This window comes from Phyllostomus hastatus, unplaced genomic scaffold (genome assembly GCF_019186645.2).
Source record: "Phyllostomus hastatus isolate PE091 unplaced genomic scaffold, TTU_PhHast_1.1 phas_contig_40, whole genome shotgun sequence".
Taxonomy (NCBI): Eukaryota; Metazoa; Chordata; class Mammalia; order Chiroptera; family Phyllostomidae; genus Phyllostomus; species Phyllostomus hastatus.
In genome coordinates, this window is record NW_025333872.1 from 78,325,788 (window position 1) to 78,343,511 (window position 17,724).

The following is a 17,724-nucleotide window of genomic DNA, read 5'->3' on the forward strand; positions in this document are numbered from 1 at the left end:
TCAGCTCTCCTCACTGCCCTGTCAGTTTATGGTGTGTCCAAGGGGAAGTCGTGTCCAAATGAAAAATCCAGAATATATAAGCGCTTTGGTTATTTAAACACTGATTAAAGATATTGATGTAATCCAATAATTATGGAAATCAATGGTCTTATATGCCTATAAACTGATGGTTCTGGTAAAATGCTACACTAGTAGTAGATCATTTTAATATAAGGACTGCTTTCTAATCAGATTTTTTCCTAATCAGCTTTAAGATTGAACGAAAGGTGGAAAGACAGGAAGCAAGCAAGCAGGCAAGCTACTATTTTAGGAGTCAGGTTCAACAGCAAGTGGTAAAAAAGCAACTGCATTTTTAAAATGTTAAATGACCAAGTCTTACCAGGTGTTAAGACTTGTTACAAGGATAACTAATGATTTCTAGCAGAAAATTCTGTAAACATTTAACTATTTAAAAGCAAATCAAATGCATGCGTCTGAGTTTTCTCAAAAGCCAAAACATTTGAAGGTTCCTAACAAGACGCAATAGAATGTATGGGGAAATAGGATATGATATTTAAATAGTGAATAATAGTTTAAAATAGTGAGTAAAACATAAATATGTTAGAATTGCCAAAAATAAAGTGGATAACTTTATAGCTTTTATAATTTTATTCAAGATGGAACACTTTTTGAAGTACCACGAAGTTTTTGACCATTCACCTTCAAAGGAACCCTGTCATTAGTCAAGTGATTCAGAGCAACAATGGTTTAAAGACATTCATACAATAAACACTGCACAGATATCTCAGTGTGGGCACCAAGGCTCCAAGGCTCATTTTCAGATCTCATCCAGAAACGTTGTTTTAAAGACAATTAAACATGACCATTGAGGAGAGTCCTATGTATTTGGGCCATTGTAGAATTGTTTTATCCAATTCTAGCCATAGTAGCAACCCTTTAAAGAGATCACTACATCAGATGACTGACTATAAGAGTATTAATAAATTTAAAACTCAAAGTTTACTAGACAAATTTGGGATAACCTTAATTTCAGAATTAAAAAATATTTGTTATTTTGGTTTAATCTATAAATAGGAAGTGGATCAGATTATATCTTTATTCACATGCTCTCTTTCATCAAATGCCTGGCAGCACCTTCTGGTTATCCACGGCTAAGGCAGTAAGTAGGCAGGAAATTGCATTCTCTTTTCCCATCATCTGAAAACAGAATTCTATTTTTTCAGGATAAACAAAAACATTTTACATTCCCTCAATTCTCCTTAAGAGAATATGCATGTCTTACTTGGGAGTTCACATAAAGCTTTGTTTCAGACCTTAATGATGAAGGAAGATTCCTTCGTACTGTGAGAAAGGAGGACTTTCCGTGATCACAGGGGAAATAATTTGAAAATCACCATTTCTCCCATGCCACAGTGAAACATTTCCCAGACAAGGAAAGAGTTCATTAATGCGAAACTCTTCCAAGCCAATCAAATACACTTAGAGAATAAAATCCTGGCACAGGGCACTTCCATGGGATTAATGACCAGGAGAGGCACACGTGCCCAGGGCGCAACCAGAGGCCGTTAACCTTGCTGGAGGATCAAGAAACTCTGGACAGCAGCCCTGCTCTGAGGCCACGGGTCTGACACTGGGAGAGAGATAAAGCACTCTTCTCCTCTAGTGAAAACCAGACATTTCAGGGGCATCTACAGAGCATTTCCGGGACCACCCTGGATGTAAGCCAATCTCATCATGCCTCGGGTTCATTCTTTATTAAGGTGCTGGGGCAACATTCATCAAAGGATGAAAATATCTTAAACCTATCAGTGTAGTCTATACTAAGATCCTCAAATTTAATTGTTTGAGGAACATTGCCTGGCTAAAATGAACATTATAAATTCCTTCTAAGGATATTGTATTTCATTGTTGTTCTGAATAGCAACTACTTGAAAAAACCTGAAACCTTTAAATAAATTCTTCTCATATTCTTGTCCTTCTGAAGAAATAGTAAGAGCAATATACAGTTATCTTTTTCCCTCCCAGAGTGCCCTCTTTATCACAAAGTAGTTCTATTAAACATAAAAATTCTCTTATGGAAATGTCTTTGAGAAAGTCTTCCACAATATCTATCTGTATTTCCTCTGTAACTTGGTAGCAAGTACACCTTAATTAAATCACTCAAGATTTTTTATATGAAATGATGGGTGCAGAGAAGACACTGCAGTTCAAGTGGCTGGAGTCTAGCACAGAGAACAGACACATTACCAAATAGAATAATAATACTAATAGTGTTTATTGAGTGCCTACTACATGCAGGTACCATCCTAAGTGTTCTACATGTATTAACTCAATTAACCCTGAGCTCGAAAAATCACATGTATTTTAAATGTATTTTTAAAAATGGGCATGGAAAAGTCAACTCCAAAGCAGTAGCCATGGATGAGACTCTGATTTCCAATTCTCAACTGGTCTTATTGCTTGTTCTGAAAGTTTGCAATCACTGAACATCTTAGGGATGACTGTTTTGATCTGCTATTGTAACTCTGGCTCTGGATGTAGGTCATCCTCTTGCCAATGGCAATCGGGTATAAGATGAACTCAAGGGACAACACTAAAGTGGGAAGACAAGAAAGAAAAACCTTAAGATAAGATGGAAAGAGTGTTTTTGACAAGATAAATGTAAGAGATGTTTACATATAATTTCAAGTGGATAATTTTAAAAACCAACCATTTTGGTTCATTAAACATAAGCTGTATCAATGCAACTTAATGGGTAACAATGATCTCAGGAATGCATTAACAAAACAGGCAACTCAAGGAAAGGTTGTGCACTGCTTCACACTTAAGTAAATTACAGAAACGCATCAATGTATGACAAGAAGAGTGGAAGAGTTGCAAAGTAAAGAAGAGCCAGTTGGGGGGTGAAGAGCACCTGACTGAGCACAACAATGAAGAAGGAAGGTGGGAAGATGAGCAGGTAGAATGGGTGGAAAATGAGGAAATGGTGTTGGAAAAGACTAGGGGGAGAGTGAAAGAAGTGACATAAGTTAGTGATGACAGAAACAGCAAAAAGACAACTTTCTAGCTGTGAGGCAGTCTTTTAGTATGAAAACATACAATATGGAGATTCATAAGCATGACAGCCACCAACTATTATTTAGGTCCTATGAAACAGAACAGAAAAGCAGTTTTAAAGGTTCTTCAATTAGCTGGACATAAAGAAAAACTTCCACTACTTGTATAAAACTACAGTTAATAGGTATACAAAATAACTATCTTGAAATAGGCTGTACTTTTTCCTTCTGAAAAATCTCAGATGCAGTATGACAGCTGACAAGATTACTTTACAGAAAATACAGAACACTGTGGTCCAGCTAGTTGAATGCGCAGCTGTACACAGAGCGTCACACAAGGTGCCGAGGATGGAGGGTGAGGTTGTTTAAGGTCCCATCCACTGATTTTCCACGTGGCTCTGGTGTAAGTCACTTTTTGCCACTGGGCTCCTCAGCAGGTGGTGGGGGTGCCTATGTGTGCTTTCTTGATTATGTCCAGGGGTGCTGTGAGAATTAGTGTTGACATCAGCTCACCGGGCACCGTAGATGAAAGACATCATAAACCCAAGAATTATTATTTGTAAAGAAGGCTAATGAACATGAAGAGGCTTGCAGAAACAAAGCGTTTTTTAAAGGGAGTTTTGTGAAGAGGCTATGCAATTTCTCAAGTGCCCAAGACGAGGGCTGGTAGACTGGTTATATAGCTGTCCCAGTTGTACCCAAAAATACTGGGAAAACCCAAATTAGCTCACATGAGGTATTGCCAAAAGCCTGATATGTATCTTTCTTTCCAGCCAGATACATTACATTGGCTCATTCAGGCACGTTTTGCATTTCAAAAGAGTAGATAAGCTATAACTAATTATAATAACCAGTAAAAGCACATTTCACATACTGAATTTTCAAATTATGTAACAAATAAGAACACTATAGCTGGCCTTCTCCACCAGTCTCAGAGTTTGGGAAGGGTAATCTTCCTAGGTTACATGCATATAAAAGACTGGTACAGGAGGGGAAAGTAGCCGCATTATGAAACTCTATGCTTAAATCGGCTTGTACTTTGGTTTTACCCCCAAGTCCACATATTGTTGTATTAAATTATTTTTGCCTCCAATCATCAGCTTAGCTGCAGGGGCAGAAAGAAAGGTAGGGAAGGGATAGGTTTTTCTGGAACTCTCATGAACACACAGAAGTATCAGAAGCCCATGATCACAGGGAGGGGCATCTTTTGTCTGCCTGGCATCTGGTGTCCAGATAAGATGTTCAGAGGAGACAATGCCAGGGGCATGAAACCAACACCAACAGACATTTCCAAAGCCAGTCCACCCGGAGGAGAGAGAGGCACACGTTGGGAAAAACGGAGATGTGATGAGATGAATACTGGAGGCTCAGAGAGGCTTCAAAAGGAGGGCTTTACTTCACCAGCAAAGTTTCACCTTGACAGTTTTACCTGTATCTCCAGACAAGGCAGCTGTACTTTTACTTCTGGCCAGGAACGAATGTGTGGGCGTCAACAGTCTGTTAACAACGCTGCTCTCCCATGGGCTGAGCTGCAGGCGGCGAGCTAAACGTCACCACATAAGCAAGATGTTAGAAGCATTCTTTCCAGGGGCAAGAGGGTGCAGAGTATCACACCTATCGCTTCCACATGCCGTCCCTTCGAGACAGACCAGGCTCTCCAGCGAGGACAGCTGGTGAAGAGTCAGGGCGATGGGAACCCTGCCCAAATGAGCAGCTATTCTATGTATGGCATTGCCTTTCTTCAAATGTTAAGTTTGGGGCAGGCTCTGTATTAGTTTTATGGAGGCAGATTTTGCTAACACTCTCCTTTAGCAGTCAACAGGTAATGAAACAGAAATGTTATTTCCACTACAGGTTGGGCATGTATTGCTGACTGCAGTCATACTTATCGGCCATCTGCTAAAGGGCTTCCTGAGTACCCCAAATAATCAACTCCAGCAAAGGCTATGGCAGCTTAACGCAAGACTGGATTTATAAGGAAATGAAGATAGAAAGGGTCTCCATTACATTTTGATAGATCTCCACGAATTGTTAGTTGGGCAATTAGGGGGAAATTACAACAGATACAAAAAAAATGGAAGAGGACTCGTGCACAGTTCTGTGTAGAATTTCCTTTTGACTTTTCCTTTTCAGCAAGCCAGGTTCGTTCAGGTCCCTGTTTGGCAACAACATACACTTTTGGGGAGAGGATGAAGATAAAGTTGAAGCATGATTAAATTAAACAGAAAAACCAAAATCCAAAATAAATATAAATTGGAGATTACTAGTTGGTATGAGAAGAATCTGGAAAGTAAATTTAAACTAATACAATAATTAGTTTAAATTATACTGGGTCTCAAATTATACTGGGGCTTGGTAAGTCCATGGTTGGGAAGTGCATGCCAGTTATTAACTCCTTTGTGTCAGCTGCCAGTGACGGCCCACGAAAATGTGCAAGCTACTTTCCAAAGACACCAGGGACAAAGTTTGCAAATATCACTAAAGTAAAGTGATAATGTATCTTTATTTTAGAATACATTTCCAAGTCACTGATAAAAGATTTAAAAACTGTCTAAACCTAAAAAACTAACAAACTAACAAACAAAAACTGTCTAAACCTGACAGGCCATTCTGTTCCTCCCCATAAACACCAGGAACAAGTTTGTTTGCCTCTAGAGCAACTGTTCTCATAACAATCTTTTACATGCCATATTTTAAATGAATGACATTTATATTCTAGGAAAGTATCTTTGGTTAATTATAGTCATCCAATGTTAAATGTTGTTATAGAAAATATTTGCTCCTATTTGGAAGAGGTACTAGCTTTCAATAAGAACCTTAATTATCTGACTTGATTGTAAAAGAGTGGCTATTTTGGTCAAGGCTCTGGTGCATTCAAGAATGAGTGAATTGTTTATTAGATTTTTCTGGTTATTAGCAGAGCCTTCATGGTTAAATTAAATCTTATCTGACAGTAAGACACTCATAAAAAGATCTGTTATAAAAACTAATGTAATTGTTACACACATAGTATAACGTACATTGGGGAAAGCACTGATTAGCAACTGGAGGATGGCTGTGTGTGTGTGTGTGTGTGTGTGTGTGTGTGTGTGTTGTATATCAACAGCAAAAATAGTGTACATAATCTAAAATTACAATACATTTCCAGAAGATCAGTGGGGAAAGTGATTAGCATTAAATGAAAATCTTCAACATAATTATATTTATAGTAGATAAGAAAGGGAAGAAGAGATGAGTCCTTCCTTTTTTAGATAAAACAAGCTCTGTAGGGTGACTGGCTTAGAACTATAGAGATGGTCTATCATTGAAAAGACATGTCTTCCCCCTGCCTTTACTAAGAAATTCAGTTACTTTATTTGTGTGTCTTTAAGGCATCAACCAAAGAATTTGCCTCTGATGAAGATCATTAAAAACTCTCTTTGACTTGTGTTTAAAACATATCCAAAGAGACTTGTTTTAAAGCTCTGACCTGTGAATGAAAGATTTGCTAAGAGAGCCGTGTTTCACTCCTACCACTTTCATAACTATCCCCTGAGCAGAAGAGAGATAGATCTCTTCCTTAGGTAACTTTTCAGTAAAGGTTAGGGCAGGAGAGTGTTTTGTTACTTTATTTTTTAATTTAACTATTTTTATTTTATTTTATTTTTTATTTTATTTATTTTATTATTGTATTATTTTTATATATCCCCGCCCCCACTTAAAGGGTCCTGATTTTAAGACAGTCATCTCCGGAAGGAAGAGATATTAATTCTCATGAAACAAGTCTATAGTATCGATCCTGTTTAAGCACTTAAAAATGAGATATTGTCACTTCCTGTAATAGACAATCTAGACCAGGGGCGGCAAACAAACGAGCTAGATATTCGTACTGCCTTGTTCCCCAGGAGCAGGACACAGCTGGTTCCAGATGACAGAGAAACAGGCAAGTGTTGCCGGGTCCTGATTTTTCGTTAGACACAGAAAACCTGAACAGTACACAAAATCTTCCATTTTTAAAAACGATGGCAATTAATTCAAACTAAAAATAAGCACAAAAGCCCCTGCTCAGGTCAAGCAGAACATGCCTGTAGGCAGCACTCAGTTTGAGGTCTACCACACCTTGTCCTCTGCCCTGGATTCTAGGAAAAAAATGTACAGACTGATTTTAAGGAAAGAATAGGTGACTTCATTCTTACTTTTTTCAAACTCCTTATTATTTGTCCTTGAGGAAAAAGCTGGTTAAGCAGGTGGCTTAAATCAATAAGAAATACACATTGTTAATGCAAAAAATGTCCAGGGGCAACATCCTCCCTATTGCAGCGATTACAGAAATCTTTGGTACTCAGAGGTGTGCTGTTAACTCCAGTTATTTTACCAGCCTCTGTGAAACTATATTCGGGTGTGATAATCAAACTACTTAAAAACTGGTAGGACATGGGTACGCAGCTAATGGATGTCACCCATTAGCTCTGGGGGGCCTGGGGAAGCACAGCTTGGGGAAGTGGATATTTACCAACTGGTATGGAAATAGTTCTGTATTTTTTTAAAAGATTTTATTTATTTATTTCTAGAGAGGGAAGGGAGGGAGAGAGAGAGAGAGAGAGAGACAGAGAGAGAGAGAGAGAGAGAGAGAGAGAAACATCAATGTGTGGTTGCTGGGGGCCCTGGCCTGCAACCCAGGCATGTGCCCTGACTGGGAATCGAACCTGCGATACTTTGGTTCGCAGCCCGCACTCAACCCACTGAGCTACGCCAGCCAGGGCTTAGTTCTGTATTTTTAATAACAAGTAGACCAGTCCAGCTGAATGTCAACCTTGAAAGTGTCACAGTGTCAATTTAATATCAGCCCTAACACCTGTGCTGTGAGGCTGAGCACTCAAACAATCTAGCAAAGGTATATGGTCTTTAACAGAATTGACTGTAAAAGCCTCTACTTTAGCAATTTATTCATTTATTTATTTTTAAAAGATTTTATTTATTTATTTATTTGTAGAGACAGGGTAAGTGAGGAAGAAAGAGAGGGAGAGAAACAGCAATATGTAGTTTCCTCTTGCACACCCCTTACTGGGGACCTGGCCTGCAACCCAGGCATGTGCCCTGACTGGGAATCGAACCTGCGACCCTTTGGTTCATAGGCCCGCACTCAATCCACTGAGCTACACCAGCCAGGGCTACTTTAGCAATTTAATAAAAATGCTTTTTAATCTGATGACAAAGCACAGCCAACTTTTAAAAATAGCAGAAAAGAAAATTAACTAAACTACACAAATTTCTAAATTAGAGAAGTTCAAATTTAGAAGAATTTCAATTCTCTTGAAAAGACTTAGCTTTCTCACTGTCCTCCTGAGGGTTCTGCTAAACTTAAAAGAAAAATTGCTTCACAGACTTATAGGAAACCCTGGATGAACCAAATCTTCCTTCCTAGGTCAACCTTGCGTATTAGACCCAGAAACTTTTGAGAAACGGGAAGAAAAGCAGAACCCCTCCCCCAATTTTGTGCTCTCCCTCCTATCCTATTGTCAGCTTAGTATTCAATTTTATAGGCCTGTACCATCATGATTCAAGGGGCGGTTTCCTGGCCCCAGCTACTGGTTACTGAGCTTCCCTGGACCCTTAACCTTACCCAAAGGAAGAAGGCCCAGAGTCAGGGTTGACCTAAGGAAGAGCATCTGCGAGGCTGAAACCTGAAGATGCAGTGCAGCAACACAAGTTAGGAGCTACTGATCTCTGTCCTGGTCCCTCTTCTCTACCCGTCAGCCTGTAGGATACCAGTTCAGGCCCTTCACCTCTTAGGGAATCTTACCCCTATTAGAGTAGATGAGCCATCCAACAAGTTTTCTGCAGTTCTAAGATCCCACTTCTTAAGAATATTCAGATACTATCACAAAGCATCTTATTTCTAGTTCACATAGCATCATCTTTCCAAAGAAGTGCAGACAGGATATTGTCTGGCTTACTGCCCACCTGCCTCCATACCTTACCCCAATCTCAGCTGTGGGACTACAGGAGGCAGTATGCAACATTTAACTTAAAAGTGCTGTACAATCCCAATTGTAGCTTGTCTAGATCCAGGTTCACAAAAGTGTGAAATTCAAGTGCTCAGTAAGTGACCAGTTCCAAAGAAAAGGTGAACAGACAACCGCAAGAACAGCATTCACGTGCTGTATTTTACATTACATTAAGGGAATGAGTTTGAAAAGGAAGGCTATTTGTGAGAGGAATTTTAATTCATAAAATGTTTCTCTAACATATAAAAGGCTTCTAATTTCTAACATGTCTAATAGTGAGTTAGGCAAATTAGGTTAAAAAAAGGAATGGTGTAAGTTAAAAGGCAAGAATAGGAAGTCATTCAAACATTTACTGCATTAAGAGATTAGTTATAAAACAACATCAGCACATACAATATTGTACATGATGACACCATAATTTTTATACAATATAAAATATATAAATACATATACACACATACAGAACATGCACACATTACATTCTTTTTCAAGATTATAAACACCGAACATTTCCCAATCAGTTTCTTAATAAAGTACTTAAAGTAACCACAATTTGTTACTTTTAAAGAGTATGTAATTTTATATTGCACAATAATTTGTTTTTTTAAGTTTAAAGTCATTTTAGTTATGTAAAACAAGCAGTGTATCTTAAAAGCTTGGTTTTCATACCATGATATATAAATATAGAAAATAAAACTTTAAGAAATAATAACATTCATGTACTGTAAATCCATGGGATGACTAAAACTCAAAATTTAAATGTTAATTGGAGTACTACTATTATTAAAATTTTCAGAAGGCTTCACTGATGATATTCTTGAAGTTAGGCCAAATTCCTTAAGAGTAAATAAATAGAAACCAAAAGAACCAGTCACACACACAAGAAAAGCAGCAAGAAAATTTTGGTTAAATGGAAAATAAATTAGCAAAAAAGAAATCTAACAACATGAATCAATTAAAAAGTATTTTTTTAGAAAGTCAAAGCCTGGATTTCCCAATGTACAGATGAAAAGTCAAAGACAATATGATTGAAGTAAAATAAATGTTCATAACACAGATTATTTGCATGTTGGTGGATAAGTGGGTGATTTCTGGAGCTGTAACTCAGTTACTAAAGAGTTGAGAGAAGCACCGCTTTCATCACTGCTAAGTGCAATCATTCAGCCAAGTTCTAAAATGAGAAATGTTCTTGTCGCAAGGCAAATGCTGCTCAGCCATTTATTGCTTTTTTACTCTGAAGTTTTTTTCTTCCTATTTAAGAAACGTAGGGAAAGCAACTTCAGATGCTTATTTTTATCTGCAAACATCCAGAAAAAAAAGCATTACGTAAATAACAGAACACTTTTTTTGGTTTCCTTTTGACTGTACCTCTATCTGGAGAATTTAGTAAAGTTGCAGATGAAGAGGAGAGCCGCTTGCTAATGACCGGATCAACATGTTTCGAAAGATTCATGGTGGAAACTGACCTCCTGTCTGGATCTAAAACAAATGGAGATAATGCTAATTGACAGCCAGCATGCAGGATTGCAATTTCCTAGTTCGCTGATGGGAGGAAAAACTAGGATTGGATGCTTTCAGCTCTATCACTAGATCTTTCATAATAGCACAGTTTTCTCAGTGGACATTTTAAAGGTAACTTAAAAGCTAGAAATAAAATTCATTTTTCTCAGGATACAATAAACATTGAGCTCACCCATTTGTCAGCCAGAAAAATTCAAGCATATTATTATATTACGACAAATGAATAAAGGCCAGTGGAGGCCAACTCAAACAATGGAGGTGGACTGTGAAGCAAAGAGGGGTCCATAAACCCAAGAGCCTTGGTAATTTCCCAAAGCAGGATCAGCAGGGTAGAAATAGCGCTGTGTAAAATAAATGCAAGCGGTAGAAGACAAAGAACTCCAGGTTCAGTGCATTTGCCGATACCAGGGCTTGCAAGAATCATTTTACCCAGGGCATGCAAGTTCAGTACAGAACAACAGACTAACAAGGAAGAAAGAACAGGAAACACTGTAGGTGTGGAAAGATGGCCACTATAGCATTCCTTTTCTAAACGTCTACTAGTAACTACGTTTGTAAACCTGTAACATAGGGTCTACTTTGGTTTACAAATGTAGAGATCACCCACAAACTTGCCTGACAAAACTGACAGTAACATAAAGAAAATCAGAGTTCTTTCTCTTTAAGCTTACTAACAGTATTGTTCATCATGCAGTTGAGTAATTTTAGAGCAATTCTTAAAGTTCAAGCCAGAAGAGAAATGGCAGACATTTAAAAGGCAAAAGTCAGCTCTGTTAGTTTGCTGTCTGTACAGTGGAACCAAGTTGTAGCAATCCTCATTAGCATAAATCATGTTCCCTGAATAAGACTGTGTACAATAAAAGTCTAAAAATCTCATATTTATGTGGGAGGCAGGCAGATGGTCTGCCCTATAATAGCTGGAGATAATGGAGTTTTGTCGTATTTTGTTTTATTTTCTATTGTTCATTTCTTCTTACGCTAAAAACAAACCAAAATATTCCTTGTGGGAGAAAGGCTTTCAAAACCTAGTTGCCATTGGTCTAACTACCCTCGGTGGTAAAAATTTTATAGTAAGCTCCCCACAGAATAATTGTGGTCATTAGTTACAGCAAACAGGGGAGAAGCAAGTCTTTCACCAGCATCAGATAGATATTTCTGTTTCCAACTGTGACTCATTTTATGGTTAAAGCACTTAATTATTTAAAAACAACCCAAACATTTCTGTGGCTCAAAATACTTATACTTCAATGATGAGCCCTTAGGGCATTCCTAACATAAAGAAAAATTAAGAGTAAAATATCAAAAGGAACACCTTAATCATGAAGTGTGAGGTTCAAGGGCACGAGGAAGGATAGTGAAAGTCATTTCCAGGTGATTTTATAGCAATGCATTTTCTGATTTTGCTTTATGTGTTAAGCTCTAAAGAGAGGAAAATTGTGTCTACATGCAGGCTTATCCTGCATGGTTAAAATTATGGAGGTATGACATATATTTATTATATTACTTTATATGTAACATGGCAATTTTTTATCACTTCTTGTTCTCACTGAACAAAACACAAATTTATGAAAGGAGTTTTGAAGAATTGGCTTAAACATTATAAAGTTTTGCAAACCAGTGCTAGCTGATGTGCGATATTTAATCTGGATTTCCAGATTAAAATCCAGATTTTTCGTTTCTAGGATCTGTTTGTTGGTCAGTAAACACTGACTGAGCACCCACCACGAGTGAGGCACCTTGTGCAGTAAGGGGTATTCAAAATGAGTAAAATCTGGTCACTGCTCTCAAGATCATTAGCAGATCATTTTGACCATTGAAAATTTTGGCGTATTCCCCTTATTTCCAAACTTCTCTATTCTAGTATAGCAGCAATTTTCTCTAATTTACAGCCCTTATAAAAATGGATTTTATCCAACATTTTAAACTCTCTTGCTCTGAGTGACAATACTAAAGGTCATATATTGAACTCTGAGTGTGAAAGAGAATTAAGGTAAGTTACTTTATTTCCCCTCAAACACATTTGACAATCTGTTACAGATCGTTGGAGTATACGTCTGCCACCTATGTGTAAAACAAAGCCAAGTAAAAGAAAAATCAGCCAGGTTATAAAAATATATACCATGACAACTTTCCTGCATGGAACACATATGTACAAGTGTCCCTAGAGTGAAATATCCGTAAACGGTCCTAATGATCACAGGTCTGACATGTGCCCCACCAAATATCACTGGTGGTGAAGAACCAGGAAAAAAATGCTTTCAGTTTTGGTTCACTATCATAGAAAAGTGAATTGTGGCAATATGATTTTGGACTGTTTAAAATGAAGGGGTTATAGAATTACCCTGAAAGCTAGGAAGATAGAGAATAAAGCTATCATTACCACGAATGATAGGAAGATAGAGAATAGAGAAAACAAACATAAAATCAGTAACATTTAGATTAAAAGCACAAGTGGCAACACCATTGTGGAATGGGGTTGGGGAGGGGAAACCAAACTGGATATACTTTGATCCCAGGTCATTTATTAGATTAAAAAAAAATTTTTTAAAGTTTTATCTCAAATGATCATTTAAGGAAAAAGTAAACATATCCCATATAATTATTTCAATAGCTTTAAGTCACCTGAGTTTGTACTCACACTTAAGAAATACTGTGCTTTATCCCAGATCTAGGTCTATGCAATAGGACATCAAGCAAGCATTATGACTAGGGTGGTGATGGTCCAGCTAGTGACGAACTCTGGCCCTAGGTCTGAGGTGCTAGCTACAGGTGAGGCAATCAGCAACCACAGGGAGGTCTGTACCAGATGTTCTAGCACCACCCAAAGCTGTGCAGTGGTGGTCCAGACCTGCTAAATCGAGAAAGGTGAATGATGACTCAACAAAACCACCTGGGGACAGAATGTAAGACAATGATTTTTCAAAGCAAAGTAAAAAAAAAAGTTACTTGAGTCACACAAATGAATAAGAAGTGACATGCTATATGAAAATTCAAGGTATATTGAATTTACAGTACAAAAATAAAGTCTTTCACTAATTTCAAATTTCAGTATTTTTATGTCCATTTAAGAACAAGGGGATAGCTTAGGCATCTACTACTATTTGTAGCTTCAAAACCTGCACTTTCTCTTACAGAACATCAGTGTTTACGTACACTTTAGGGTCAGAATATATAAGCTCCTAGCATTGATTTTGATCTGTCATTTTCACTACGATTCTTTTAGAGTGAAAGATAAAACTGGTGAACCAGTTTCATAATTCTGAAACCCTACGTAAATGAATTAAAACAGTGTCGAGTTGGAACTAGCATGTGTATTGGGAGGCATTGCATAGATTTTCCTCTCTTCAAGGACTTTGGAACAAATGAGGAAAGCAGTCTATGTCAAGGGAGAGAACCTTCTTACCTCCATCACCCTCTTATCCTCAAACAGTAGAAGCATCATTTAATTGTAGTTTAATTATTTCAGCAAGATTTTTGTTTTGCAAAATATAGACTTAGAAAAAAGAAGCAACTGAGCTTTTGCTGTCCAGCAAAGAAAAACAGAGACCGTGAAGGTGGCCGCTGCCTGTTCACCTGTGCTGTGGATGCCGGGGCTTCCGTGGAGAGGGCCTCCCCACGACCACCGGTTCTGCTTCTGCCTGGGCTTCTGGCTCCTTTCCATCGTGCGTCGTACGACGGCTTCATGGCGCTCCTGAAACGGAATAGGGCAGGGGCTCCTGGTGATTAGAATCAACCTGGTTGTTTGAGGCTTCTTTAACTTAGGGCAGAGAGGAGTAAGAGGGAGCACTTGACCTCAGTATTCTTAATCTATTTCCTAATGTGGTCCAGGGGTGTCCAACCCATGGCCTGCAGGTCGCATGTGGCACCGGATGGCTGAGAATGCAGCCCAATGCTCATCAGTTTTCGTTAGGGTTGTGTCTTTAATGTGTGGCCCAAAACAATTCTTCTTTTAGTGTGGTCCAGAGACACCAAAAGGTTGGACACCCCTGGTTATTTTAAGGTGAGAATATTATCACCTGGGACAGTTACTGAAATCACTAGGAACCAGCTGAAAAAGCCTGTTGCATACTGCAGGTGCCCAAATAAATGATCCTCATTATTACTACTGGGAATGTGATGCTCTCACAGCAGCGCAGGCCTCAGCCGACACAGGTGCTAAACTCCTGGGGTCCCTTACCTAAACAACGGAATTTAGAATCTGAGGGTATGGATAATCCTGACTCCACAACTTCCTGGGTTGTATGATCTTGAAAATTACCCATTCAGAGTCTAAGTTTCCATTTTTGCCAAGATTCAAGGGTTGAATGGGGTTAATGAGGCAATCCAGTGTGTGAAAATGTCTGTTGATTGTAATGCCCTACAGAAATCCAGTGACTTGGAGTGGCCTTTATACATCACTATACTTTAACTGAACACAGGTAAGTTATAGGTCTGGACCAGAGAAAATGGGTATTTAAAGTTTCTGTGGCAATAAGAACAATCACATCATCCTGATGTGATGTGGCTTCCACACACTGACCTCCCTCCACCCTGTGACCATCTGTCCAGTTGCTTACTCTGAAACAATTTTTCCGTGTGTCTCAGCGCCTAAGTGGAAAGTTTCACAGCAAGTCCGCTGCATGTCTGCTACCGACACGCCTCCCACCCCCTCCCAGAGTGGCGCCTTACTTTGTCCTCCTCTAGTCTCTGCCTCCGCTTCTCCTCCACAGCAGCTCTCCTCCGCTCTTCCTTCAGCCGCTGCTCTTCCAACTTCTTCCTCCTCTCTTCCAGGTGCTTTTCGTAGTGCTGTCTGGCTCGCTCTTCTTTTTCTAACCAGAGTATTTCTCTCGCAGCTTTAGGGAGAAAGATGAGGTGAATCAAACACAGGAAGGCTTAAAACTTGACCAGTTGGGGCTGTGTAAGTGGCATGCATCAAACACACTTGGGTTCTTTGGTTTTGTAGTGACCAAGTCTGGCCTTGGCTTTCCTCAAATATTCAGGAAAAAAGTTACTTCTGTTCATTTTTAGCATTATTTAATATGCTAACAATGAGGTTGAAGAAGATGCACTGAATTCTGCTCTTTAGGAACCTCCCCCCAGTCCTCTGGTTTGATATATATTACTGCAGAAGAAGGCATACATCACATGCTCTGCTGTCAGTTCTGATATTGATGTGATGCCCTAAAAACCAAGAGCACTATCTGTCTCTCTCTTTTTAAAAAACAGTGATGTCCTTTAGATAGAAAATGTGACTACATTTGTTTCAACACAGCACTGGTTCTTTGACAGAATTAAAATGCTGGGAAGAAAATCCCCAAGACGGAGAGCTGGTAAAAGGTGTGTTGACTGCCTCACTGGCAGAGCGCACCGAGTCAGGTGAGCCATGCGAGGGGCCAAATAAGCAGACGCTCTTGTGTCTGAAGAACTCAGGCCTGGTTGGATAAGACAGCACCACAAATTGAATGGAAACACACAGTCCAGAAAATAGCGTTTGGTGATGAAATGTTTCTTTTCTTCTTTACACATACATGTTCCTTCCTTCTTTTAGGGGAAAATGTATAAAACTAATTTTTTAATACGGTCCTTCCTTGAGCCATGAAAATGAAACATTTCTTTAAGACAAGTTGTTAACACTGTAGGCCAAAGTGTCCCAACAAAGTCTGAAGCAGAAACTTTAAGGACACTACACTGCATACAAATTAAAATGTTACATTTTAAGAGGAAAAAGTAGAAATTCAGAACATTTCCGTTTCCTCTAAATATTTAATATCAAACATTCTGCACTTCTGCCACCATTAAGTCTTTCCAAAGCTATTCAGTTCAGGAGACAAATCTCCTGCAAGGGACTTGGGATTTGAATTGACTTTACTTTCACGTGAGGAAAAGGACAAGGACATGGAGAAATTCAAGATGAGTCTGTCCTGTGACATCACTGAGGGGCAAGCAGAGGGAGCTGGGGGCTGGCACAGGAGACCCCTAGGTTCTCCCAGCAATGCTGCTGCGACGGGCGGGTGAGGCCTCGCACACGGTCATTGGGATTTACTGTTTTCTCTTGCCTAAAAGATGAAAAAAATCAATCTTTAAGATTCCTTCCAATTTTGAGAGCCACTGGTTCTAAAGAAATGATCAGGCCCAAGTTAAAAGTTGGCTTTAATAAAAGCACACACTAGTATGTACTCACTAAATATTTACTGAGAGAGTGAATAACAAAAGCCACTATGAGGACACATGTTGAAATCGGTAACAGACGGAGAACATAATTCTAACCCTTTCTTAAGATACACTTACTGTGACCACACATACTCATGCACGTAGGACCACCTGGGTTTTCTGTGTGGAACTATCTTGTGGGCAGGCTTTTAATAATACTACATATTTTAATTCATTTACAAAGGTGGACGTACAGTGACAGATTTTGTCAAAACTTAAAAAGCACAAAATATAAGAAGGTGAATGAAGGTCTTCCTAAAATGGAAGACCCCCTTACATTCGATTTCTATCCTTTTTACAAATGTAAGTAGAAGCAGGACTGCAGGCATGCAGTAGTATAGCACTCACTGCTCTGCATGTGTTTTCGCTGAAAATACACCTTAGACATCTTTCCATACCAACAACCCATGACATAAGAATCCAACAACCTTTTTACTGACTAGCCAATAGTTTGCTGACACATACATTACTCTAGATAACTGAATACTTATGATGAATTATCTAAATTGTTTCCAATATTTTAATTATTCAGACCTTGAGTGACACATCGTATGTCACAAATGTCTGTGTACATGTGTGAGTTTATCTCTGGAGAAGTAGAATTGTTGAGTCACAGGGAATATACATTTAAAATTTAATATTTCTGTACTGTCCCCTGTAGAGGTCACACCAATTTATACTCTTATGAACACCATATGAAGGTCATGGGCAGAAAAAAGAAATCTGTGGATACATAAAATAATACATCTGTTTTTCACACTTAGCTCTCCAACTACATAGTTTTTTACTTTTGTACCCCATTTTGAGGAAAATTTCACATTCTTTGAGGACATTTATATATTTAATATAGTCTTTTCCTGTAGTTCCAGAAGTCAACAAAATAAAATATAAAGATGTTTATGAAATATTAAATATATTTTAAAAACTGGTAAGGTAAGTTTCATAAAATAGGAGTTAATCAATTCACAGAT

At 38.5% G+C, this 17,724-nt stretch overlaps 1 protein-coding gene across 7 annotated transcripts in view; it reads right to left on the minus strand.

Annotated features, from left to right (window-relative positions):
• Positions 1–17,724, minus strand: part of MAP7 (microtubule associated protein 7) — a 159,598-nt gene that overhangs the window by 22,431 nt on the left and 119,443 nt on the right. For 5 of the 7 annotated variants that reach the window (XM_045843048.1, XM_045843046.1, XM_045843047.1 and 2 more), the window contains exons 4-7: positions 15,233–15,396; positions 14,138–14,255; positions 10,412–10,522; positions 4,486–4,599 (exon numbers count right to left, since the gene is read on the minus strand). In XM_045843048.1, coding sequence (XP_045699004.1) covers positions 4,486–4,599; positions 10,412–10,522; positions 14,138–14,255; positions 15,233–15,396 — 507 coding nt within the window. The remainder of the gene's footprint in view (positions 1–4,485; positions 4,600–10,411; positions 10,523–14,137; positions 14,256–15,232; positions 15,397–17,724) is intronic. The other 2 variants (XM_045843050.1, XM_045843052.1) reach the window with 1 other exon arrangement.